A 27,232-nucleotide genomic window follows, 5' to 3' on the forward strand; every position below is an offset into this window, starting at 1 on the left:
TTTCTGTAAAATTATAGTACTTGTTACTTCTATCCACTTTCGGTTACCCCATAAGACGTCCTTTAAGAGGAATCACATTTCTTGAGGCAACGCTTGTAGTAGTTTCTACTTCTGAATTATTCTCAGTCATAGAAATTCATTACAGAATTTTAGCTTAAAAAAACATAATAAAATTTTGAAAGTTTTCAGATTTTACATTACGACCAAAGGGGTGTTTTTTTTAACGTTTTGTGTGCTACCTTTATTTATTAAATGTCATGTTCTACGTACTCAAAATGTAAAATTCAGCCGAATCTTCCTGTTCTCTCTAGCTGCTCACGCTTTAACCGAAGGGATGGCTCATAAATCCAGCATACGCACTCAGCACTAGAAACATTGGTAACGCTCTGGAGCATGTCCACAGAGCCTTGCTGTGAACAGAATCTCGCTTTAGAGCACATCGATAGAGCCTTACTGTGAACAAGATCTCGCTTTGGAGTATATCCGCAGAGCCTTACTGTGAACAGCATTTAGCTTAAGCAAAACTGACGCTTGTGATGAACACTCAATCACCGGGAAAGCATATCATTCGTATCAGAGGACTTCTATTACGTTGAAAAGGGAGTCAAATATCGGTCTTTTGGGTGCAGTGTCTTCTCCACCGATCAGCAGTAAAGACCTTCATGGATTATTTTCGATCTCTTCGGCATTATTTTTACATCGATTTTTGCAGGTTAAATTCTGCCCAGGATATTTCTTCGTGTTCCTAATTTTTAGTGCTACAATTCTGTTGTAAAATAATTGTTAAAAAGAACAGATATAAAAGTTATAGAATACAAAATCCAAAAATATTTGCCATCCTATACAGCAATGTGATTAGCAACGCATTCACATCATTACGCTCACAGAAACTCATTCGACACCCTACTCATTCCCTGACCGTAGCAATTTATGGTAGGTATGGCTACGACGGGCGGAGACACAAGGGTACTGATGTCTTCAATTACACAGAAAGATACTTTGTCTCTTGCTTCTATCCATCTGATAACAGCTAGGGATTGGATGTAGTCACAGCAGACGTCGTTCAGATTTCGAATTGGGCAAACGTAATTCTCTGTGTATTGTACAGCTCCGAGGATTTGAAATTATAAGATCAACAGCTGCAATATTTACATAATAATCATTATCCCTAGATTTTGAGTGAGGATTTGAACGCAAAGCACATCAGCTGAGGTTCCAGGAAAACTAATAAAAACGGAGAAGACCTCTTCAACTTTCTGTATAAAACTCCATATTATATTTATACCCCCGGACAAATTTACTTTCAGACCCACAGAATCCAGATTTTCTCGACTTGTTTCTCACATGAACAAACCTTGCACTTGTCACTGAAATTACCAACGATATGTTCTTCAAGAATATCCCAACTCTGGCGTGTACTGGCATCTGCAAACCGTAAAGAGAATGTTGTTTACAATGTTGACTTGACCATAAGTTGAATGGAGTAATGGGAGTGAGTTTCCATCACCTCCAGAGAATGCCCTTCGCTTAACAGAGAATAGATTTTATATTTATTTAGATTATATTTATTAAAATTTAGGCATGAAATAAAGCATTCAACTATTTTAATGCGTGATTTATCTTCTCTTTCAGACTGAAAAAGAACTTTTACCGCATCCTTACGATACAAACTGCACTGATTATGTGAAACTGTGGAAAGAGAACGGAGGAACTGGACCCCTCAATGAATTAGTAATTAGTTTTTTAACTCTTCAAATATGAACCTTATATTTAAACTACGGTAATGGTTACTGTATTATTATATTGGTGTATTATTATATTAAAGTATTATTATATTGGTGACACTCGTATTAAAATAAACAGAGGTACCTAAATTATTTGAAAAGTATGTCAGTAAATAATTAAAACCATTAAACTGATATAAATGCTTACTGTTACCAGGATCACCATTGTCTTCAGATATTAGCTTATGAAAGTATTTAATTGCATCAATACAACGCAATTTAAAGTTTTTCAATTTCACAAAAACTAATAGCTTCGACATTACGATTAAGTTTTCTTAACATAAATTTTAAAATACTAATTAAGTCCTTTTCCAGCCCTGTCTTTCAATGAATTCTTCTTCGAGTAATCGAAATAAATCATGGATGATAGTTTAACAGATCAAAACAAGGAAATTAATTTTTATCGTGGACGAATCCATAAAAGAATAACCCACAAGTCTTTTCTAATTATAAGAATGTAATAAACACTTTTTAGTCCAAACGGGAAATTTGCCCTAAAAAACTATTAATTTCGTTTTGGCATATTGCTTTGGAAACTATAAACGGCGAATCACTTTTCAAATTGTTGCCACCAAGTATTATCGCCCTGTATTATATTTAAAGAAATTAAATCATGAAGAATCTGCATGAATGTATGCATGTTTCTCGCATTGTGATAAAACAACGGTACCTAGAGCCATCAAAATTTGAATAACGTAATCTTCCATAGAATATGGGCATGAGGAAGCCCTAATTTGAATTTGCAATTTTTTTTTAATATCGATTTCATATTTTTTAATACTTCAACGAATTTTTCATTAACACACTAAACTATTTCAAAGCGACCAATGGCAACACTGTACGAAAAACAAAGTATCTCCAGTGCAAGAAATAGAAATATCAGAAATTCAGAAAAGAAATTCTAAACATATGTTCATTTAAAAATTATTTTGCGATATTGATGTTGAACTGAATTTTATGGTTTAAGTGCGAAGAACATGATATTTAATAAATAAAGGTAACTCACAAAATGTTAACAAAGTCCTTTTGCGCGTAACGTAAAATCTGAGAGATTTATGATTATTTTTAGTTTTTAAATTTAAGCTGTTTTAACACCTTTTCGAGTTATTCATGCGAAACGATTACGCTATTCAAATTTTGATGGCTCTAGGTACCGTTGTTTTATCACAGTGCGAGATACATGCCTACATTCATGCAGATTCTTTATTACTTAGATTCTTTAAATATAACACAGGCGATATTTTGTGGTAATAATTTGAAAAGTGAAACAATGCTTAAACTTTTGGACTAATAATACAAAAATAATCCTCTTATCCAAAACATATAAGGCCTTATACAAAAATATGGAAATAAATTAATGTTCTGAACATGAAATTTAAAATAACAGTATTTATATATGTGCATTCAATAGAAAATACTTCAAAAAAATTGTGATATATTTAGTAAATCCTTTATGTGTTGCGACAAGGTCTTCACGAGAAATTATTGAGAAACTTCTTCGCTTGCATGTATAATTAAATGTTTTTTTAATTTTAAAAGTCTTCAAAAAACAGGCAAGGAAAAAATATAGCTTGTCCAAACTGTGGTCTCTTAACAGAAAATCAAAATTTTTGTACAAACTAAGCCAGTCAGTGATAAAGTTCTCTCTTTTAGGGCCTTGATAGCCATTAGGTTGATCTTTATAGCCATTAGGTTCTTTGGTTTATTTATTTAATTATGGCAAAGCACACTAGGGCTATCTGCCTAAGGTGAGGGAATGCCTTCGTGGAGGACTTTCTAAGGGGAACTGGCTCGTATACACGTTACACCATGGATGTAGGAAGTAAGATGGAGTCGCCCTAAACAAGTTTCTCCGTACCCTGCTCTGAAGCACCGGCGATCCCTACGTGGTGACCAAAACATTGGGTCATTTACCATTGAGTTCTATGGGATTTGACGCGTTCGGGTGTAAATATTTTGTAATTACGTCGCAAATATACATATAAATGTATATATTTTCTTTTTCTACAACACTTCAGAGTCCTAAGTATGTGAAAACAACATATTTTTAAACAGCATTTCATTCTGAACGGAATTTTCACAGGACAGTTTTCTCAGAATGGTTTAATTTGAATGAAATATTTTCACAAGTTTTCGTTAATTACATTAGAAAAAAAAGATAAGGTAATTCGATTTTATTCGGTTAAGGTACAAAAATTAAGATCAAAGTTTATTGTATTATTAATATTAAAATTATGCATTATTTCTTTTCTATTTATAGAGCTTCTTCCTAAAATACTTTCTTAAATATGACATGATTTTTTGGCTTCTTTTAAATCGAAAAATGTAAGTCAATTTATAATTAATGCTCTATTCGGTTCATTTTAAATTAGAGAATTATTAGGAATTAGCGAAATACTTTAAATAAGTATTTCGCTAATTCCTAATAATTAAATAGGTATTAAATAGTATTTGACTTTCTCTGAACATTTCTGAAAGAGAATAAAATAAGTTTTTTTTTAAAGTATTATTTAAAATTTGTAACTGAGTTATTATAAAATGTAAAGGGAATAATTCTTTTAATTATACTTATCAGATTTTTTTTTTACCCTTCATTTCAACAATATATATTTCAAAACTTATTATTACGTTCTTAAGTGCGCATGTCATAGCATTTGCTTTACAATACCTTTTAACAGATTGCTTTCCAATACGAACAATTCTTGCTTAAATAGTTTTATAACGTATTTGTCAACAGGATTTCAATTTATGTTTACAATTCAATATTAAGGTTATTATATATTTAGATAACATTTATAATCATTATAAATTAGATACATTTAATTATTAGATTTCTTCACAGTACTTTCACAGTTGTTTATAAGTGAATAAATTCTTCATTTCAAATACATTTATAAATAATTTAATGAATATTTAAGTATTTTGTCAAAGGCAGATACATGCTTTTTGCAAGCACATGCATAAATACCCATACATATTTCCTATTTATCATTTCCGGCATGTGCAAATCTTTAATTTCTGTGCATTCACTATATTTTTCGTGTAAAGTAATTTACACTAATTTAGCATACACCCGAAAGTTTTACATAAAAAATATATATGAATATAATTTGAATGAAAATTATAAGTATTATTTTTAATACCCACTCAAAGGTCAGTTTTTCTTCAAAATTCCTCCACGATGGCATCTCTCTCTTTAGGCAGATAGCCCTTGCATGCGTTACTCTATTTAATAAAAACTTAATCTGACCTATGTGCCTAATTACAAATATTTTAACATACATAATTTTATATTTACATTTAGCCATCAAGTTTCAAACTTTTCAAATCTTCTAGAAAATAAATTTTGGCAGATCTCTTTTAGCAATTTTCTTAAAATCAATATTTTTGTAGTGCAACTGCTTAGAATTTTATAAAACAAATTCATAATCAAAATCGCTGTTGTTAGTTATCGAAAAATAACCAAGATGTGATTTTTGCGTAAATGTCAGTAAACTATACAAATTGCTATTATCCATCACACTATGAATGTTTCTTTCATGCCAGAGTGTCCCTTTTTCGATTTCTATGGAACTGTCGTGTGTCGAAATACTATCAGAATCTTGTCAAGCGAGCTTCTGAATGTAAACAAAGAACACCCCGTCTGGTGACCCAAGCTTCAAAGCAGTGCTTCACTTCTAGCACGGAATGGCCCTCCTCCCTTTCCTACCTCCATGCGTTACACATGAGGAAAACCACGAAAACGCACATGCAGCCAGCCTGTTCACGGGATTCCAACCTCGGTCCGAACTACCGGAGTTCAGCGACTTTACCGCTCGGCCTGATGGCCATTAGGAATTTAGACATGTAGACATCAGTGCAGACATCAGTGCAGACATCAATGAAGTTAAGGTTAGAGAATTTTTAGAATCGCTATCATTATGTTATTTCCCATAATTCAGTAGCATCTGCTTTATTCTTATACGTGCATTCAATTAATTTTACAACTTTTTACCTATTTATAACTTTAAATATTCTGTAATCTTCATTAATCCAGTTTCTTGGGAAAGAATCAAACTTAAATTGCAGACCATCAGAATATAAATTTCGTCTTTCTTTCACACGATGCTTCAAAGCATTCATAACTGCGCTGCCTAAAACTTTGTTTTGCGTGTTAAACATAAATGTCAGCATAACGCTATTAATATATAAATTGACGTTTTCGTTAAAAATTTGTTTTCAATATCAAAGTTTATAAGTTGGAATTAATATGACATCAAAAGAACATGCAGATTTGTTGAGCTAGATATTTATACCAGACTATAAAATAGCTTTTAGTATTCCAATGACAGAATTAAGTTGACATATACGAATCATATTGATAATTCTTATTTATCGAATTAAATGTAAAATAATCTCTATTTACCAGTAAAACCTTTTTTTTTTTCTTTTTTTTCTGGGAATTGGCAAAAATTGGCAAAAACCGCACTACAGCTATAAATCCACGCTTTACTCTTTAAATGGTACCAATTTGTCATGTAGAAATATTTTCCTGCTCGAAATTACGAAAATATATTAAATACTCTTCCAAATTTAAATTATTAATCCAAACGGTCAATTTGCCCAGAAGGGCTATTAATTTCGTTTTGGCATTTTGTGTCGATTCACTATCAGCGTTGATTCACTTTTCAGACTGTTGCCACCAACTATTATAGCCCTATACTATATTTAATGAAATTAAATAATGAAGAATCTGCATCAATGTATGTATGTTTATCGCATTGTGATAAAACAACGGTACCTAGAGCCATCAAATTTTTAATAATGTACGCCTCCATTCGAGTATGAGCATCTGGAAGTCCACATTTGGAATTTGGAATTAGTTTTGTTATCAATTTCATATTTTGTCAGACATTAAAGAACTTCTGATTAACAAGCTCAACGATTTCAAAGCGAGGAATGGGAACACTTTTAGAGGAAAAAAACATTTTTTCCTCCAGCGCGCGAGACTGTGTATCGGAAGTTCTAAAGATGTGCTCATTTTAAAATTATTTTGCGATATTGCTGTTGGACTGAATTTTATGGTTTGAGTACGTAGAACATGATATTTAATAAATAAACGTAACACACAAAACGTTAAAAAGACACTCCTTTGGGAGTAATGTAAAATCTAAAAGCTTTCAGATTTTTTGTGTTTAATATTTTTAGCCCAGAAGGGCTATTAATTTCGTTTTGGCATTTTGCGTTGGTTCACTATAAACGGCGTTTCACTTTTCAGATTGTTGCCACCAAATATTAGAGCCCTGTATTATATTTAAAGAAATTAAATAATGAAGAATCTTCATGAATGTATGTATGTTTCTCGCACTGTGAAAAATCAACGGTACCTAGAGACATCAAATATTGAATAACGTAGATCTCCACTCGAATACGGGCGTCTGGAAGACCAAATTTGGAATTTGTTTTACTATCTGTTTCTATATTTTATAAAATTAACTAATTTTAATTAACAACATCAGCAATTTTAAAGAGAGTAATGACAACACTGTACGAAAAAAACTTTTTTATCTCAAGGGCCCGAAAACCTCAGTGGTTTTTTTTTTTTTTTTTTTTCCTCGACGGGCACTAGTGATGTTTAGATCTTCGCCGCAATTTTCTTGCACGTATATGAATGCTGCAATTTTTTGCCCGATGCTGGGAAGGAAAGGTAGTTAAATGGGATAACGGTTAAAACATGACTGTGAAAGTTCCATTGAAGTCCCAAGTCAAGAAAGATAAAATTCGATAATAGTAGAATAAATTTATTTCAGTATCGTAATCACAGAAGAGTTTTATATAGTATTCTGAAACTTAAGCTGAATACAAAATGTTCCCAGAAATTTTAAATTACAAGATTTGCATTTTAAATTTAAAGATCTTATCAGGTTCAATGTTTCTTCTAACCTTCTTCGGAAACATACAATGACCTGACTAGAACAGAGAGCTTACTAAAGCTATGTTCACTAATTGTAGTAAGTAGACAGGATACAGACGAAGGGTATACAAAACCCTTTATTTTTTCTTTATGTACAATGACTTCCGTACTTCGGAATACAATGACCCTCCACTCGGGGTCTAACTTAAAAGATATCAAAATAAAACTAAACTCTAATTTAACTTTAGAATAAGATTGGCCTTATAATAACAGGAAGCGTATGTAGCACAGAGACTGTGAACACTACAATACGTTTAATTTATCAAGAGGATTAAAACCTCTGGCCTGGAAGGCAAAGTAGCAACTGCGTAACTTCTAAGGTAAGCGGCCTGCTTCGAACTCACGGCTTCCTCTCTTCTGCTTGGCAAAAAGGCCACACTTAAATACTTGGCGTTAGCCAGACAACTTTGCATAAACTCCTTCACGCTTATAATTCTGGCCGGAAGTAGAAAATAAGAAGTGATAGTAAAGATTTAAAATAAAATAAACGTTAGTAAAACTTAAGATCCTTACATACTTCCCGCCAGAGTTAATTAGTTTGAAACTGAGGTCTAAAACGACCTTGTTGAAAACTTTTAGCTCTAGAAACTAACGCGAGGCCAACCTTTTACAGTCATAACTTAGCTAGAAACTAGAAAATTTTAAAAGAAAGAAATTTGTTACAATAGCAGCTCCCGGAATATACAACAATCTTTTTTCTTTTTCATCTGTACTGCATCTAAACAGGAGCTTTATTCAATTCTGGTTCCTTCCAGAGATCTGGAAGGAAAACTAGTTTAATGAAATGTTACAGAATGACATTGAAAATAACATATAGAATATACTTTTCTTAACATTCTTATTTCATTCATGACTATTTTAATTATCTCTCCCCGTGCTCTCTGACATGTGTTGTAAAAACACCAAACACGAATGTGTTTCTGTCTATGTGTTCAACACTTCCTCCTACAATCAAAACACTAACGTGTTAAAATTCAACATACGAGACCTCTTAACACACCCTAATTTCAACTCTAGACCCTGAGGTACTATTCTGAAAGTGGCTAACTCTAAAGTGTAGCGTCAGAGAGCCTAACTACATCATTCAACCTTTAACACATATTCACCATGATTTAATCTTTACAGTCACACGAATAACAAATTTTTAACATTACTTTCACTTTTACCATATCACGGTATTTCTAAACATTCAAAATAACAGTTCACATGTATACAAGAACATATCAAGATGCCGTTAATTTTACACATTTGAAAACATACATTAGTAGTACATTGTTAACTTCTATTCTTTTCAAAGCAAGTGCCAATTCTTTCTACATTGAAATAATACTACATTTCAAAAAGTCTTTCAGACTAAAACTTCTTTCTTGTTAGAATGTTTTAAATAAAATTTATACAATAACTTTTTACAATATTTAAGTCTTTATACAACGCTATTATACATCAACTTTAGTTTTACGCGCGAGTAATTGAAAAACATAATAAGAAAATCGGTCACAACTCATTTCTCGCCCTTTTGGCGATAAAGGTAGACCTCGCATGAGGTAAAACTTCTTGAACTCTGCCACTTGCAGTAAGAATGAAAGATTAACTTAAGTTTGTAAAGTAACATAAAATTTTACTTATCTTTGTAATATTCAGACATCCTTTTCTGGGCCCAGTCTTTAAAGGTGCTGCAGACCGTAGCTTGGTTGATCCTCCTTCTTGTACGGGCTCGCCCTTCAGTGCTTTCCTCTGGAAGCTTCCGTTTTTCACCACTACGGCCACCCTTGAACATCTTCCTTTTGTGCTCTGCTTGTGGTCTTGGCCGTTTGAAGGCAGCTGGTCTTGGTGGAACCGGGAAACTTCTATCGTGATCCTGCTTGGACCTCGTTGTTGGCCGTTCAAATTTTTCTTGTACTTTTTCCTCCGCCGCTGATGGCCCTTCCGCAGTTCGGCGACTTTTGCTGCGGAGAGTTCTGTCGGATGAGTCAATCTTCCGTTTCACAGCCGGGTTATAGTTGCCGTCCTTTCTCCCGGTCTTTTCCACATACGTCGTCCTTCTCCCTTCTATATTCTGGGGGTGTTCGTGAACTCTGTTTTTTGGACGGTGGAACGGCTTCTTTTTCTTTTTACCTTCAGTTTTTCCGCGGGGCAATTTTCTTTTCACTTGCTTCTGTCTCTCATTGGCTTGCCCTTGTACCTGTCGTTTTCCCACCTCTGGAACTTGTACCTGCGGTGTCTGCCGTACCGGATCCTGCAAAAGATCTGAAAAGATTTGCATTTTATTACGATCGAAGTAGGGCTTGATTTGATTAATGTTTGCGGAACAGGTTTCACCATTTCTTGCCTTTAACACTACAACAGCGTGAGTTATTTTTTCTATAACATATGGTCCTTCAAAGCGTGGAAAAAATTTGGCAGTTTTATCTTCTGGTGCTGAAGAAAGTGAATGCTTAATTTTTAGTACTTCATCCCCTACTTTATAAGTTACTCCCCGTCGTTTCAAGTCATAATACAATTTTTGTTTTCTTTGTGCTACTTCCGTATTCTTTTTTGCTTCTTTTATTAGTTTTTCTATATCACCCATTTTAAATTCTGGGGCTCTTTGTTGCACATAAAATAGTTTATCTAACGGTGTTATAACCTTTCTGCCTAGAAATAACTCAGCAGGAGTTTTGCCCGTTGTATCATGTTTTGCGGTCCTAAGGGCGAAAGCAAATTCATTGACATAGTTATCCCAGCTTTTATGAAAATTTTTAACATAACTACGGATAATTTTCACTATATTTCTCTTGACCCGTTCCGCTATATTTGATTGCGGCCGATACGGGACCATTTTTAAATGACGTATGCCCAGTTTTTGGCACATGTCTTCAAATATATTACTTACAAATTGAGGACCATTATCCGATATAACTTTTAGGGGCGCCCCGTATTTTAAAATATATTTATTTAAAATAGAATCGGTAACTAATTTCGCGGAGGCTCGTTTTAAGGGAACAATTTCGGTCCATTTACTAAAATGATCAACTATAACAAGGAGATAGCGACTTTTGTTTAACTGACTTTTTGGGAAAGGGCCCAATAAATCGATGCCGATTATTTCATTTGGAAATTCGGATTTAATACTATTTAGAAACCCGGCCGGGCGGAAATTAATATAATTAACGGCTTGACATGTTGGGCAGGACTGGACATACGCCCATGTTAACTTTTGCAGTTCAGGAAAGTAGACTGCCTCGCGTACGCGTTGAGTAGTTTTTCGAATACCAGCATGAGAAGCTAAAGGGCTGTCATGGAGCTCTTGCAGGATATTTAATCTAAGACTAGCTGGGATAACAGGTCGAAATTCGTTGTTGGAATTCGTAGTTTTTGTATAAAATAATAGACCATCTATTAGTTCGTAATGGGCCGCCCTATTTCTTATCGCCACAATATCTTGGTGGCTAAAATTTTCAGGATCCTTCAAATACTCATAAATACTTCCAAACTCAGGATCCTTACCCAGTTCGGTTATTACAGTTTCTCGGGAATTTATTGTACACGCTGTCAGCATTGCAACTTTTACGGTATTACCCTGTTCGTCTAATTTAATTCGTGACAGGGCATCTGCTACGATATTTTCCTTTCCGGGAGTATGCTTGATTACCAGATTATATTCTTGCAGCTTGAGTGCCCATCTTATTAACCTTGGGGATAAATTTTTCCCAGAGTACAATCTAGTTACCGCCGCATGATCAGAATATACTGTTATCGGCGCCTTTCCAAAATAGACTCGGAACTTTTGCACTGCTAACAGAACTGCAAGTGCCTCTCTCTCGGTCGCGGAATAGTTTCTTTGTGTTTGATTTAAAGTTCGGCTAAAAAATGCCACTGGCTGCTGATTTTGCGAAAGTACCGCTCCTACCGCATAATCCGAAGCATCCGCTGAAATTTCTAAATTTTCATCCTTTTCAGGAAATTTTAACACAGGGGCTTGCGTTAATGCTTGTTTTAATTTTTCGAAAGCACTATTGGCTTCGGCCGTCCACGAGAATCTTGCCTTTTTCCTTTTTAATTTTAACAATGGCTCAGCGATAGCCGCAAAATCTTTTATAAAGGACCTATAATATGAACAAAGTCCTAGAAAAGAAGAGAGCTTCTTTGCCGTGTTTGGAGTCGGATACTTTTGTACAGCGATTATTTTTGATTCATCTGTCTCGATCCCTTTTTGCGATATTTTGTAACCTAAATATTTTAATTCAGGGGCTGCAAATTTGCATTTTTCGACATTAACTTTTAGACCGGCCTCATTTAATAAAGAAAACACCTGTCTTAAATCCTGTACATGTTGGTCTAGATTATCACTAGTAATAATGATATCGTCTAAATAGATAAATGTGACTTTCCGAGAACAGGTCTTAACACAATGTCCATGCATCGCTGAAATGTTGCTGGGGCGCCTGAAAGGCCAAACGGCATTCGCAAAAATGCATAAGTGCCAGACTTGGTTATAAAAGCAGTCTTAGGCACGTCCTCAGGCCTGATCCCTATTTGAAAATAAAAATTCGTTAAGTCTAAAGTCGTCATAAATTTGGTTGATTTTATGTTCCTTAAAATTTCTTCTATAATCGGTAACGGATATACCGGATATTTCGTTATGGAATTTAATTTACGGTAATCAATAGCGAATCTCCACCTTTTTGGATGCTCCAAAGGATAATCATTATTTTTCTTACATAAAACCACCGGACTAGCATAACTACTTGAGATAGGCGTTATGATCTTTTTACGTAGCATATCGGTAATATGCCATTCTATAATTTTTTCTTATTCTTATCATACCGGTATGGTTTTTGACGAACCGGCAATGCATCTCCGGTGTCAATACTATGGTTAGTAACCTGGGTAAATCCTGGAATATCACTAAATAAGGAAGCAAATTCACTTACCACTTGTCGGATTCTATCTTGCTCGTCATTAGGCAGGTGGTCAAGATTTAACCTTGGCGGTTCAACCTTTTCTACACGCACTGGTTTCATCGTCAGCTTAAGAGACGCTTCATTAAAATCCAGTGTAGCTTGTGCGTCTGAAAGAAAGTCTATTCCTAGTATTAAGTGTGCTTGCAAATTCTTTACTATAAAAAACATCACCTTTACTTGTTCGTCCTTGATACGGATGTACAAAGGTACTTTACCTACGCACTTACATTGTTCTCCTTGCGCCGCTAATACTGTTGTATTATCCGCATTATATATGCGGTATTTGCGAAAATACTTTCTAAAAAAGACTTCTGCCACACAGGAACAGGCCCACCAGCGGCCGAGCGGTAAAGTCGCTGAACACTGGTAGTTCGGTCCGAGGTTCGAATCCCGCGAACGGGCTGTCTGCATGGGTGTTTTCGTGGTTTTCCCCATGTGTAACGTGTATACGAGCCAGTTTCCCTTAGAAAGTCCTCCACGAAAGGCATCCCTCCCCTTAGGCAGATAGCCCTAGTGTGCTTTGCCGTAATTAAAAAAAATACACACGCCACACAGGAACACTGCGCGCCGGTATCCAGGAGTGCGGTGGCCGGGATATTATTCACCAAGACTTCAATCTTCGGAAGAGTTAAATTTTTCACCATTACTGTATTTAACTTGTAGGAAGAGGGGTTTTCGTGGCCTTCGGATTTCCGCACCCTCTCGTCAGCAGAAATCCGTTTTAGTTTAAATTATTTTTCCTTTCGGTGCTTTCCTTCTTTCTCCACTGGCCTTGAGACTTTTTTCCTGGGTTGCTATTGAACTGTCGACGTTCGCCGGCTGTTTTTGAATGCTCGGGTTTCCTTGCCCACTGATTCGCTTTGTCTCCGTAGCCATGTGCTTGAGTTTGCTGTAGTCTTGGCGTACCAAATTGGTTTCGCTGTTGATATTGGCGTCTTCTTTCGACGTCCGCCGTTCTTCTACTTTCAAACTGGATTGCTAGCTCAAATAATTTTTCCAGTGTAGTCGGATTTCTCAATTCAATAAAGTCTTGCACTTGGGGTAGTAACCTCGGCAAAATCACTTGAATTATTTCAGGATCCGGACGGTTTCCATACAAGAGCTTGAAAACGTGAATTTTTCTTAAAATAAAACTCGAGAGGTTTTCCATTCTTTGTTGATATATACTGAAAAGTTCTGTTTCTAATTTCGCACGATCCCTTACAACAGGGAAGGCTTTTAGTAGGGCAGTCTTGAAATTTTCGTAGGTATAGGTGGGACTTCCTGCTTGACCCAAGAGACTTCTGCCGATACATTTGAACCAGTTAAGCGCTTGGCCCCTCAAAGCGCTGGTAGCTAAGGTAACTTTTTGAAACTCGTGCACGGGGTAGAGCATGAAGTGGTCATCCAATTTTTCCAAAAAACTGGTTACCTGTGAGTTTGCATTAAACGTTGCTTCTGGTTTCATCGAAGCGCGCATGGTCTGGACAATGTACCCAAATCCTTCCAGGGCGGCAGCTGGCATTTCTGGATTCTGAGCTGTTTCTGCAGGCAGCACAGGTTCTTCTTGAAACTCGGCCATGGTTATTCTTCGTCGGGCGCCACTATCAGGTTCAATGTTTCTTCTAACCTTCTTCGGAAACATACAATGACCTGACTAGAACAGAGAGCTTACTAAAGCTATGTTCACTAATTGTAGTAAGTAGACAGGATACAGACGAAGGGTATACAAAACCCTTTATTTTTTCTTTATGTACAATGACTTCCGTACTTCGGAATACAATGACCCTCCACTCGGGGTCTAACTTAAAAGATATCAAAATAAAACTAAACTCTAATTTAACTTTAGAATGAGATTGGCCTTATAATAACAGGAAGCGTATGTAGCACAGAGACTGTGAACACTACAATACGTTTAATTTATCAAGAGGATTAAAACCTCTGGCCTGGAAGGCAAAGTAGCAACTGCGTAACTTCTAAGGTAAGCGGCCTGCTTCGAACTCACGGCTTCCTCTCTTCTGCTTGGCAAAAAGGCCACACTTAAATACTTGGCGTTTGCCAGACAACTTTGCATAAACTCCTTCACGCTTATAATTCTGGCCGGAAGTAGAAAATAAGAAGTGATAGTAAAGATTTAAAATAAAATAAACGTTAGTAAAACTTAAGATCCTTACAATCTTATCCGAATTTACACAAAGTACATACAGGGTGATCAGCGAATAAGCCCTGATTTCAAAATTAAATATCTCTACAACAAAGATCGATAGAATTATACGGTAAACTGTACGTTTATTAGCAAAACTGTAAAAATGGTGTACAAAAGTTTATAAAATTTAGTTGAGAAAATCGTTAACAGATGGCGCTCTGCGCTAAAAACTCCTTCTGAAAGGAGTCTAAAAATAAATAAATAAATAAAATAAAGGGAAGCAGCCTTTGCAATCAAAATACAATTTTTTTCAAAATGTTCACCATTCGAAACAATGAGGTGGCATAAACGAACAAGGAAATTTGACATCACGTCTTGCAATGTCTCAACATGCAACGCCAATAACGATTCAAGCTTATCTAGAGTAGAGGGATTGTTTCGATAGACAGTGTCTTTCAATACACCCCACAGAAAGAAGTCACAAGCACTCAGATCGGGAGAATATGGAGGCCAAGCTATTCCTGTGTCAGTAAATTGCGAATAATCTAACGCAATTACTCTATTCCCAAAAAAGTATTCATGAAGAAAGCGAAAACCTTTATCTGTTCAATGTGCTCGAGCCCCAGTTTGCATGAACCAGTCGATACCTGGTCGATACTCCAACGCTAGTTGAGTACTGACAAAATTGTTCCAAAATTGTAACGTAATGTTCAGTAGTTATCGTTTCTCGTACGAAAAAGGGCCCGATAATGCCTCTGGCGCATATCGCAGCCCATGCGGTAACTTTAGGCGAATGCAGTGCCTTCTCTTCACACAAATGCGGATTTTCGGACCCCCCAAATCTCCAGTTTTGTTTATTTACGATTCCATTCAAATGAAAAATGTGCCTCATCTGTGAACAAGATGCAGCTCACATCAATTCTGTCGTTGTCGATCGTTGTCAGAATCTGATTCGCAAAGTCAACTCTTTGTTGCACAGCTTTCATAGGTATGGCCTGATGACTCTGGATTTTGTATGGAAACAGCCATAGGCTATTTTTTAATATTTTTTGCGTGCTCGTGTACTTAAAACCTGTCTCTGATGCAATCCATCGGATGCTTTTCCTAGGATTTTGCTAAACAATTCCAGAAACTTTGGCTGCATTTTCAGGAGTGACTACAGTTTGCCTAGGCTTAACATTTCCCTTTCGATCATCAGCCACGCTGCCAGTCCATTCGAATTTTGCGAAAAGCATGCGAATGTTTTTGCATCGGGTCCAACCGGAACATTGAATTGGTTTTGAAAACTGCAACGTGTTGCCGTAGGATTGGGTTCTAACAGGTGAAATTCCAGAACCAAAAAAACACGTTGTTCAATGGAATACATTACTTTACTTTCTACGCTAGCCTCTTTTCACTAGCCAACAGTCGTACTGATCACTTTCTGACTGACTGACTGACTGATAACTTATAGCCAGAATACCACTGAGATCAGTAGTTTATCTGGTTCAATCAAATTTATGCCTGATGGGCACAATAACATAGAACTATCTTCACATAATGTCCTCAGTAAGGAGGAGAAAGACGGATAAAGAATAGGAAGACCAGCAACGCAAGAGCTCACTAGCAAGTAACCGGCCCGGTAAAGGCGTGACTAAGTGGGAGTCATAAAATGAGTGTAGAATGTGAATAAAACTAGTGAATTTAAGAAATACACAGTACAATAAATGAGTAAGATACAAAATTAAGAATGCTAATAAACACATTGGGTACATTATTTACAGGTGGGCACTAGGTGGGAAAGTTCGGGTCCCTGATAAAGTGGGCCGCAAGTGGGCGCAGTTTGGCGTCCTCATTCAATATTTCGTAGGTAAAGATATCAAAATTTCTCATATGGTCACAGTTCATAGCTTTCGTGAAGAATTTCCTGTTGATCTTATTCAGGTGCTCTTCTAGAGTGTCCAGTTTTAAGTCACAGTGCAGTGTAGCATTGCTCACAAAAAAGTGAGCATGGGTGATAAGCCTTAAGACTTTGTTTTGCATGATTTGAAGTCTTTTTATATCCTCCTTGGTAGCCGTGCACCAGGCCGGCGACGCAAAGTCATCAATGGCCTAATTGCCGTAATATAAACTAGCCTCTTTTTCCTGAGGTCTAAGCTAGAATAATTACCCAATATAGGGATGAGACTATTTAGAACAGTGAAAATTTTTCTTCTTACCTCTGTTATATGATCTCCCCATTTTAATCTTTCATTTAGCATTACTCCTAAATATTTCGCCTTACTAACTCTAGGAATCTCTTCAGAGAATAAGAAGAGCTTGCTATTAATAGTCAACTGTGTATTTTTCCTCCTTATCAATAGTAATTACGACTTGCTGGCATTAATAGTAATTCTCCAAGTCGTACACCACTTTTCTACCACTGGTAGAAGCTCCTGTAATTTCTTGATTGCATGATGTGCGTTTGCTAACTTTACGGCTAATGCCGTATCGTCCGCATAGCACCCAAGAAAGTAATTTCTGCCAATGTGAGCTCTAGGGAAGTCATGAACATAAAATAAATACAGGACGGGCCCTAAAATGGACCCCTGTGGGACGCCTGCATTCATGGTGCGCAAACTGGAGATGTCCTTTCCAATAGCCACAGTGAATTTCCTATTAGTGATGAAAGACATAATTAGCTGAATCAGCTCTCTATCCATAGGGAGATTTATAAGTTTATAAATAAGCCCCTAGGGCCAGACGCGGTCCAATGCCTTCGCCGCGTCTAGCATGAGTAAGGCGACATTTTGTTTCTTGTGAAGCGCATCCCCACAAAACTCGACGAGCCGAACCAGCTGCTTCGTTGTTGAAAGCTTTCTCCGGAAACCAAATTGTTCCGGAGGCAGTAACTCAATATAGTTTTTCAATTCACTTTTTAAGTGATCACCAATATGGCTTTAGACCAGGTAGGTCTACCCTACAAGTATTATCAAAAATTACAGAAGATATACATCGTAATCGCAACAATGGTCACCACAGTGCTTTCATCAGTATAGATCTTAAGAATGCTTTTGACTCACTGTGGTGGCCTGCAATACTGGAGGCACTTCGACAAGCTGATTGTCCTCAGAATTTATTTCTTGCATTTCAAAGTTACTTGTCGGAAAGAAAAATTATCTACTCCACTAATCATGGCATTATTACAAGACAACAAAACAGAGGCTGTCCGCAGGGTTCTTGTGCTGGCCCTGATTTATGGAATATAACATTTAATTCTGTTATTGCCGCAAACTGGCCAGCACATACCCGGGCATATGCGTATGCAGATGATACAGTTTTTATCATTCAAGGACGAACTCGAGAAGAGTTGCAAAGAAATGCTATTGAAACCTGTGATCTCTTTTATAACTTATGTTCTAGAATTAAATTAACAATTTCCGAACCAAAATCGCAAATTTTATTAATCCCTAAAAAAGGAGGATCTTTGGTTCGACGGCCTCGAATCACCATTCATGGTACACGTATACCTATCAAACCGCAGCTCAAATTTCTCGGCGTTATCTTTGACGAGAAACTGAACTGGATGCCGCATGTTTTGGAACTAAAGAGACGAACTGTTATAATTGCATGTAAATTGCGTCAAATGCAGGGTCGTGGATGGGGAATTAGTCCCTATATACAAAAGGTTCTTTATCTCACCGTTATCGAGAGAATGGTCACCTATGCGGCTGCTATATGGGCTGAACCCATGCAGGGTCGCAAAGTGCGCCACTTGCAAAGTCTCCAGCGTCAATTTGCCTTACAGATAACTAGGGCGTTTCGTACTACCTCATCCAGTGCATTAAATGTCATGGCGGGACTGATCCCTCTTCATCTACGTATTCTGCAGGAAGCAGCAATACAATCCGTCAAGGTTTTGAAAAAACCTTTCATCCTATTTGATGAACTTTTCACACCATTGCACTATGAACAACCCTCACAACATTTGGATGTGCATCCAGTCCTTCAAGGAACAGGACTTTGGATTTTCCTTAAGGACGTAACACTGCCACCTATCCCAAGCATTCAATATTACACTGATGGATCTAAAATAGATCAACAGACAGGCTGTGCCCTTGTAGCCTTTCATAATGGTCAGTCAATTTATCAGTGGTTGGGTCATCTCCATGGAAATAATAGTGTATTTCAAGCGGAAGCCCTAGCCATCCTCAAAGCAGTTCAACACTGTAAAACAAGTGGTGCTATGGAGGCAATAATTATCACTGATAGTCTTTCGTCGCTTCAAGCGATTCAAAACCCCAGACATTCTTCTTCGCTTATCTCGGACATCCAATGTGAACTTCGTAATCAAGTGGGAAATAACATCACGCTAGCTTGGACTAAGGGCCATGCTGGGGATCACGGTAATACTTTGGCAGATAAGTTAGCCAAATCAGCTGCCGAAAATACCGATGCCGAGGCTGAAGAAGTGATTCTTAAGTGGCCAACATCTCACTTAAAACGAGCTCTTCTTTTAAAAGTTATATCCCAATGGCAACTAGAATGGGATACTGATGAAACCGGTCGACGAACGTACAATCATATTACGTATGTGGATCAATGTCGTCAGATAACAAATCATCAACTAGTAAGATATATCTCGGGGCATGGTCCATTTCCAAGCTACTTTTACAAGCATGGAATTGCAAATAGTGAATATTGTGTCTGCGGAACTCTAGGCATACCTGAACATTATATTACTACATGCCCGTTAACGGAGGAATTTCACATTCCTTTCCCTGTGGATAATCAACTAGCATTTAGTAAATTTTTAATTAAGCAGAAGTACCTTATCAGAAAACTCTCAAAAATTATGGACATTCTCCACAGTTATGGATCTGATCTATGTCAGGTTGTCTAATGTTAATGGTTTTGTCCTGTTTTCATAATGCAACTCTATTCTTGTACACTCCAGTTGCATTCTTGTCTGTTTACATAGTGTTTTCATAATACAATTGTATTTTTGTACACTCCAGTTGCATTCTTGTCTATTTACATATTATAACTATATTCTTTCTTTTTAATAATCCCAGTATTGTTACAAATATTATTAAAAATTGTATTGTATTTTAAATGCACTATAAGATATTGCACAATAAGTATTATACTCGCAACCTCAAACTATAGATATGGTATTACTATCTTACTGAATTACAAGCTACATATTAAGTATTCTAATCTGGTTATATATCAAAAATATTGTATCGAGCATTGTAATAACTGGTAGTTATGTAATATTATGTTGAGTTATAAGCTCTACCCTAAGAATATGTGATGCAACATATTGAAATTATGAACATCGTATCGCTATGTATGCTTTAGTATGGAACTGTAAATTAAATTCTTTGCAATACAGAAACTGGATTATTAGCTGGATTATTAGCATAACGTTATAAGTAGTCTTGATTCAACTTGGCATTAACTATTTTATTGAATTACATGCAGAATTTTAGACTTTAGATTTTAGATATTGGTATAACTATATTGTTGCATTGTATCGCATATTGCACAGAATTAATAATATTGAATTGATCATAGGTATTTTTATACATTGCATTTGTATATTTATACTGTTGTTAAATATGTCTTTTTATCCTCAGTATTGTACTGAAGTGTTGCTCTTGTGTATTGTATACAAAGTATTGCATTTAATTCGCTTCAGTTATTAAGAACATTGCCTTATAGGCATCATACTATTAAGAATATATATATTGCACTTCTTTTTATACCCTGAGATACGTACTGAATTAAATATTGTATTAATTATTTTACTGAACTAGCAATTGTGTTAAAATACTGTATGAAAGTTAAAGCAGTATTTTGGTCTCTTTTTGCTTTAAATATTCCATTAAATTATAAATAGTATCATAGACGTAGCTTATCGATTTTATACTGTATCATATGTCTTGTATTGCATATTGCATAGAATTATTACCAATTACTTGACAATATGTATTTTTCTACATTGCATTTGTCTATATACTGTCACATACTCTATTTATTTACTCTTAGTATTGTATTGTACCTATTGTTGTGTCTTGTATACTAACCCTGTAAGCATGTTAATTTACCTATTGTATCATATATCTTACGTATTTGCAGTACATTATATTATATCGTATAACCGTATTGTATAATATATATATCAAATTGTGAGCTTCGTATGGATATGTTTAATCTTATATGAAATTGCAATGTTGTGAGCATCGTATACATAATAAAATTGCACTATAAGTCCCCTGCAATACAGGAAATGTGTAGTTGGTATCGTAATATAAATAATGTATCATTAATTTTGCATTAACTTTTGTAATTGAATGATATAGCATCCATTATCTTACGTATTAGTTGTAAATCATATTGTACTGTATACTGTATTATATAATATATACATTAAATTGTGAGCATAGTATAGATATGTATCATCTTGTATAAAATTGAATTATAAGTTCCCTGCAATACAGTACTGTGTAATATATATTAAATTGTGAGCATCGTATAGATATGCGTCGTATAAAATTGCACTAATATAGGAAATATACAGTTGGTATAGTAATATAAATAGTGTTTTATTAACTTTGCATTAACTATTGTATTGAACAATATGGCTTATTGATCTTATATTGAATTATCAATTTTGTCTTGCATCTCGTACAGAATCATTAGTATCGTTTTACCTTGTATTGGTATATATCTGTATATGTGTATGTATGTATATATGTGTGTATGCGTGTATATATAGTTGTATAATGTATCCTCTTTACCTTGCATTGGTATTTATATAGTTGCATAATGTATTTATGTATTGTATCCTTGCTTTGTACACTAACTATTGTATTGAACTTACCATCAGTATTAAGATCATTACATCATCGATATCATACTATCAGCATTATTATCAGCCTAGTATGTAGCAGCAGTAGCAGTTTTGTAATATTTAGCATTGTATCAGTTTGTAGTACTGTTTGTAAGTATTCTAGTAGTAGTTTTGTAGTATTGTAGTATGTAGCAGTAGTAGTTTTGTAATGGTGTTTACTCCTTTGGTTTTCTATTGTTATCGCTATCTGTATGTGTTTTGTTCTAATTATGTCCATGTGATTCTAGTATTTATTCAAAACTGGCACTTGCACCTTTGTAATCTTATGCTTTGTCAAAACTTCAAATGTACCCTTTATTTATCTATTTATTTTATTTTTTTTGAGCCCTTGTCTGGCCATGTATTTGTTGAACTTTGACTCAATAAGCGGTTGGTGTGAACATGCTTCTGGGGGCTTCTTTGGTCTTTTGGACTGCCACCTGGATGGCCTGGTCGCTGGGTTTCGGTGTATGGTGCGAGGCGCCTGTGTGGCCCATCTGGCTCAAGATAGAGGTGGACGTGTTGCATATGCCAATTAACCATTACGGTAAAGGGATGGTGCACACGTCCCCCGTCAACTATCAACTATCAACTGTAGATTAATCTCTCAAAGACCTTTCCTAGTCCCGGAAGCAAGCTAATGGGCCTGTACCCATCTGGCTTAGTGTTATCCTTGCCGGGCTTAGGCAATAAAATAACTTTTGTGATTTTCCATTTTGATGATCACTTTAGACCTCGAAGCACATTTTAAAGGCTATTGATAGGTCATTGCGATTAGAGCGCCATCTGTTAACGATTTTCGTAACTAAATTTTCTAAACTTTTGTACACCATTTTTGCAGTTTTGCTAATAAACGTACAGTTTACCGCATGATTCTATCGATCTTTGTTGTAGAGATATTTAATTTTGAAATCAGGGCTTATTTGCTGATCACCCTGTAACTATAGTATGCAAAATACACATTGATTGGACAGAAAATTATAAACGATTCATATGTTATCATTACACTTAATACATAATTTATTTTATTTATCTGTCCTCAACAATCCTTTTGCTGCTTTTTATCACATTTTTAAAAACATGTTTTTCCTTATAATATGAAAGAAAAACTAACATTTTCATATTTTACTTTCTAAGTACCGTAGTTTTGGTTGTGGCAATTAGTTTTTGTTTCTTTCATAATTATCGAAATTACAATGTGTCACATATCAGCTTCAAATATAATGGTAACCTCTCTCTCCAATATAAAGTTACATACTTATGGTTATTTCTGACATCCCTTCATGTCATATTAGACATCCGTTCAATGAATTTTGAATTTGACCAAATTCTACTCCATAACCTTTTATATACTTCAGATATCTTCTTTTTTACATTTGAGGTTTGTATGAAATTCTCTAACATTTAATATATGAGTATTTGCATCCAGGTCTTCTGAATTTTAAGTATAATAATTTATAATTTAAGAATATTTGTAAAAATATTTAGAATTTTGGTCATTATTGCAAAATAATTTAGATGATAATTTTCATCAATGCATTTCATTGTTAGTCGGTTTCATATGTCATACAAAATCTAGACCTCAAACTTTTTTCTGCCTAATAATTTACAAGCGTATGTAATATTTGGTGTGTTTTGGTACAAATCTGCTTCTATAATAAATGCCACTTTTTATAATGCTTTACACATATTAAAATTAAACTTGTTTTCGCAATGTTTTATGCTCATTTACATTTAATTATTATTTATGTTTTAGATGTGCATCGAATATTGTAAGCTGCAAACTCTGTTGAGTTTGGGATATTGCATTGACAAGAACGTTGCCTATCCTCACAATGAAACTCTCTGTAAGCGAAGTAGGTTCCATTCGCAGTTCTCTGCTAGCATTTTGTTCTTTTGTGCTAAAATTCTTCTTAATTATCCTACAAAAGTTATTTGTTCATCGTTCTGAAATGTTTATATATATACATAAAGGAATAAAGCTTGCACTTTTGAAAGCTAGATGAGGTGACAACGGAACGGAACGGTACAAAGGAATAAATACAAAGTAAAAAACAGTTCAAAACCTAATCCAATTGTAATTTAATATCAGCAACAAGTGGTAGTAATAATTCAAAATAAAATAAAAATTGAATACATTTAAAAATCTACCCCATATTCAGTTCGGAATAAATCACATGCAAAAATTAAAAAACAGAAAATTTTATAATTTCTTTATTCTTAAAAAGCATATTCTTAATAGGAATTACGCACATCGTAACAGGCACAATCTAGGCGCAAGTCGTAATCATATTTGAGCTTTTTCTGTACCTTCATAAGCCTTAACTTCGATGAAATAAAAAAAAAAAAAAAAAAAAAAAAAACTGCAGCAACGGAGGCGTTAGTAAGATAGCAGCAGAACGCGGCGTATCCAAGCAGAAATACCTGCACAGAAAAATTTGGTTTCGGTTTAGATTTTGATTAGTTATTAATAACTTTCTGAGATTATTATTGGCTGAAGTATGGTGTAAGTTTTAGAGTAATTAGCGTTACGCAAGAGTCTTATTACATAGATTAATTTTAACAAACGCAGATTAGAGAGATTTTTATAAGCAGTTGCTATTTTTAGAACAAAAAAGAGGAACTATCTAAATTAAGATAGTGAGTTAAGAGACTACTGCAAATTATTTTTATCTTATTTGTATACGAATGTTTGAGCACAGCAAGATTATTCATATTTCATTTAGAGAATAACGCATGGAAAATCTTTTATATTCTAAAAGAATCCTCAGGCACTTTTCTAGATCCCCTCAGAATTTAGAATAATTAGAAAGTCTCAAACGAGAGAGGAAAATGATGGTATTACTTTAAAAAAACTTACACACTTTCTTGGCAGAAAAATTCGAGAAAGGGTTCATTGAAATATATGCCAAGAATATAAATTCCTACAGATTCAAAATTACTGAAATCATTCAAGTTACGAAATTTAGTGAAGCTATATGAGCTTTAGTGATGTAGTCCGAAATGTGAAGTTCTACATCTGGATCAAGATGGAAGAAACCAATCAGTTCCTGCTTTGTTGAGAAACTTCATTTACACCTGCTACAACAGAACGCTTTCATAGGATTCTTCGTCACCTGATGCACTTAATGGATTATCTATAATAATGGAAACACCTAATGTATACATAATTATATACTTAATATGGTTCAGAGACACTTTATTTGAAGCTGCTTGAATTCTTGGAAAGGAAGTAAATGAACTCTATATTTTGGTAATAGATATTTTATACTGCTCTTGTAACAGTACCTGCTCCAATTCATTCAAAGATGCTACTAGATAAAAGTAGTTTTCCAGCCCCTACTGCAGTGGCTCAATGACATTTAAAATTTGGTGATTATTACGTAGGCACTGAAGATGTCTAAACTCTGCTTCTGAAAACCAAACTGTATAGTTTCACTTCCGGTATAGACACTATGACGCTAGCAAACAGAGTCTGCATCACTAAATAGACATGATCAGTAGTTGTTGTTGTCCTGTCCAAAAGTTAGTGCAGAAAGGTCAATATCTAATGCCGCCCTAGAAACGACGACGATCCTCGAAAAATATAAGAGATGGCATTCCGGTAGAACAGAAACAATTCTGAAGAGCCTGACCGATATGGCAGGATAGTCAAAGATGTGTGCTGGAGAAGTTCTGTACCAGGACAGTGAGGGCAAAAATTATAACTTCGTTTACCATCGTGGGATCTTTTCATTCCTTCAAAGTGTTTTATTATCAGTCTAGCTATTGTAGATGAAAGAATTCGGTTGCAGGTTAGCTCGGGAATAGAATTTTTCTTAACTTGTTAGAAAATTAGTCTTACTATTGCATCTGTGACTATTGCATTACTTCGGCTAACTATTGCATCTGTGTTGGAAAGTTGAGTATTTCATGCTTCTTTGGCGAGGTAGTCGGCTTATCCATTGCCAGAAATATCGACGTGCGCTGGAATTCACTGTACGGTGCTTTGCATCACTAGACTCCAATACTGCATTTACCATGGAAAAAAAAGCTTGCCAGAGACCCAAAAAGGTTGGACCTTCTACCTGTTGGTCCACGAAGGGTATTTTACTTTCCTTTTACCACCCAGTGGGAACCACTGGAGAAGTTTCCCATCCGCCACCTGACGGCGCGTCCTCTAGGGATTTAGGATCCTTCGAGGACATCATCAGTTAAAATAGTTTTATAACCAACGATATTTATTCTTTTTTATAAAGGGATAGCTGCACCTACAGCAATCCATAATATAAGGGTACAAAGCATAAGAGAAGCCCTCCCATGTTTTGTTGTGCGAAGGAGACAGTTTGGATTATAAATTTCAGTAAGTTTTCTCTGCATATAAACTCGTCATACACTGCATGTACATCATAAACTGCGTATAAAATCGTATGAAAATGACTCATTAAAACTGACTGAACTGAAAGCAGTTCTGTTTATTTTCATCAGTGAACATTCCACGTTTTATATTCCTGGACTTACTGTAGTCTCTATTTTGCATTTGTTTGTAAAATAAAATCTTTTGGGATAGTAGCTCAGGCATTAATATTCTGATTATGCAGTTCCTTTCATACTCTATATATTAAAACTGTTTTCCGTTGTGAGTATTCACCTTAACCGCGATTTTTCTTTTATACATAAGAATCCTCTTTAACATCTTGTCTGTAAGTTCCGTTTTCTTCCCAAAATTGCCTCTGGTAGATGATGTTTGGCCATGAATATCATTTGTTGTTAAGTCTTCAGACACATTACATCTCAATAATACTTTCAACAAATTTGCAAGTGATATTACCAATGGAGCTACGACCCGGGAGCCAACAAGTGGACTTCTTTGATATACAGCGAATTCACTTCACTATAAATGAAGTTTTAAAGCTAGAAGTTAAAATTAGCAGTTTTGCACAACTTTTGAGAATGTATACAAAATAAACATACAAAATTATTAAGCCTATTTTTACGATTTACTGGGTTATCGGCAGGAACAAAATTAACTTTTTTAAGTACAATGTTTTCATTATTTTGGATAACGCCTATTGTCTTGGAGAAATATAATCACCAGCAAGTCTTGCAAAGTACTGCAACAGCCGTCGCAACTTCAATAGCATAGTTCAGTAATCTTGGGATGAGCTCGGATGTAGTTTCGAGTTCAATTATTTGACATACGAAGAAATATGAAAACCAAGTTGAGAAGAAAATTTGGAATATTTCTTAACATTTAATTAATTTCTTTAAGTTTGTAAGCAACACATTTTCATAACGAATTTTATTGTACATTAAAATGCTATTCATCAAAGAAATTTTATATGTAAAATATGTGTTAATAAAATAAAATGTGTGTTACATAAATATACATAAAATAAACATTATGTTTATTTTATGTATGTTTATGTTAACTTCTGTATATTTATGTAATATTTATTTTATGTATGTTTAGGTTAAATATACATAAAATAAACATTATGTTTATTTCATGTATATGTTTATTTTATTTTTTATAATTTTTCGAACTATGTCACTGTTCGAAAATGACAGAAGAAAGCAAAATATTAATTA

At 35.1% G+C, this 27,232-nt stretch overlaps 1 protein-coding gene across 1 annotated transcript in view; it reads left to right on the forward strand.

Annotated features, from left to right (window-relative positions):
* The window catches only part of LOC146998546 (uncharacterized), a 124,117-nt gene that overhangs the window by 49,894 nt on the left and 46,991 nt on the right, over window positions 1-27,232 (forward strand). The window contains exons 6-7 of the mRNA XM_085810215.1: window positions 1,633-1,731; window positions 23,418-23,508. Of these exons, the coding sequence (XP_085666341.1) occupies window positions 1,633-1,731; window positions 23,418-23,508 (190 nt within the window). The remainder of the gene's footprint in view (window positions 1-1,632; window positions 1,732-23,417; window positions 23,509-27,232) is intronic.

The sequence above is a fragment of the Stegodyphus dumicola genome, chromosome 2 (genome assembly GCF_044657685.1).
Source record: "Stegodyphus dumicola isolate Sdum_Otavi_A_Nest chromosome 2, ASM4465768v1".
NCBI classification, from domain to species: domain Eukaryota; kingdom Metazoa; phylum Arthropoda; class Arachnida; order Araneae; family Eresidae; genus Stegodyphus; species Stegodyphus dumicola.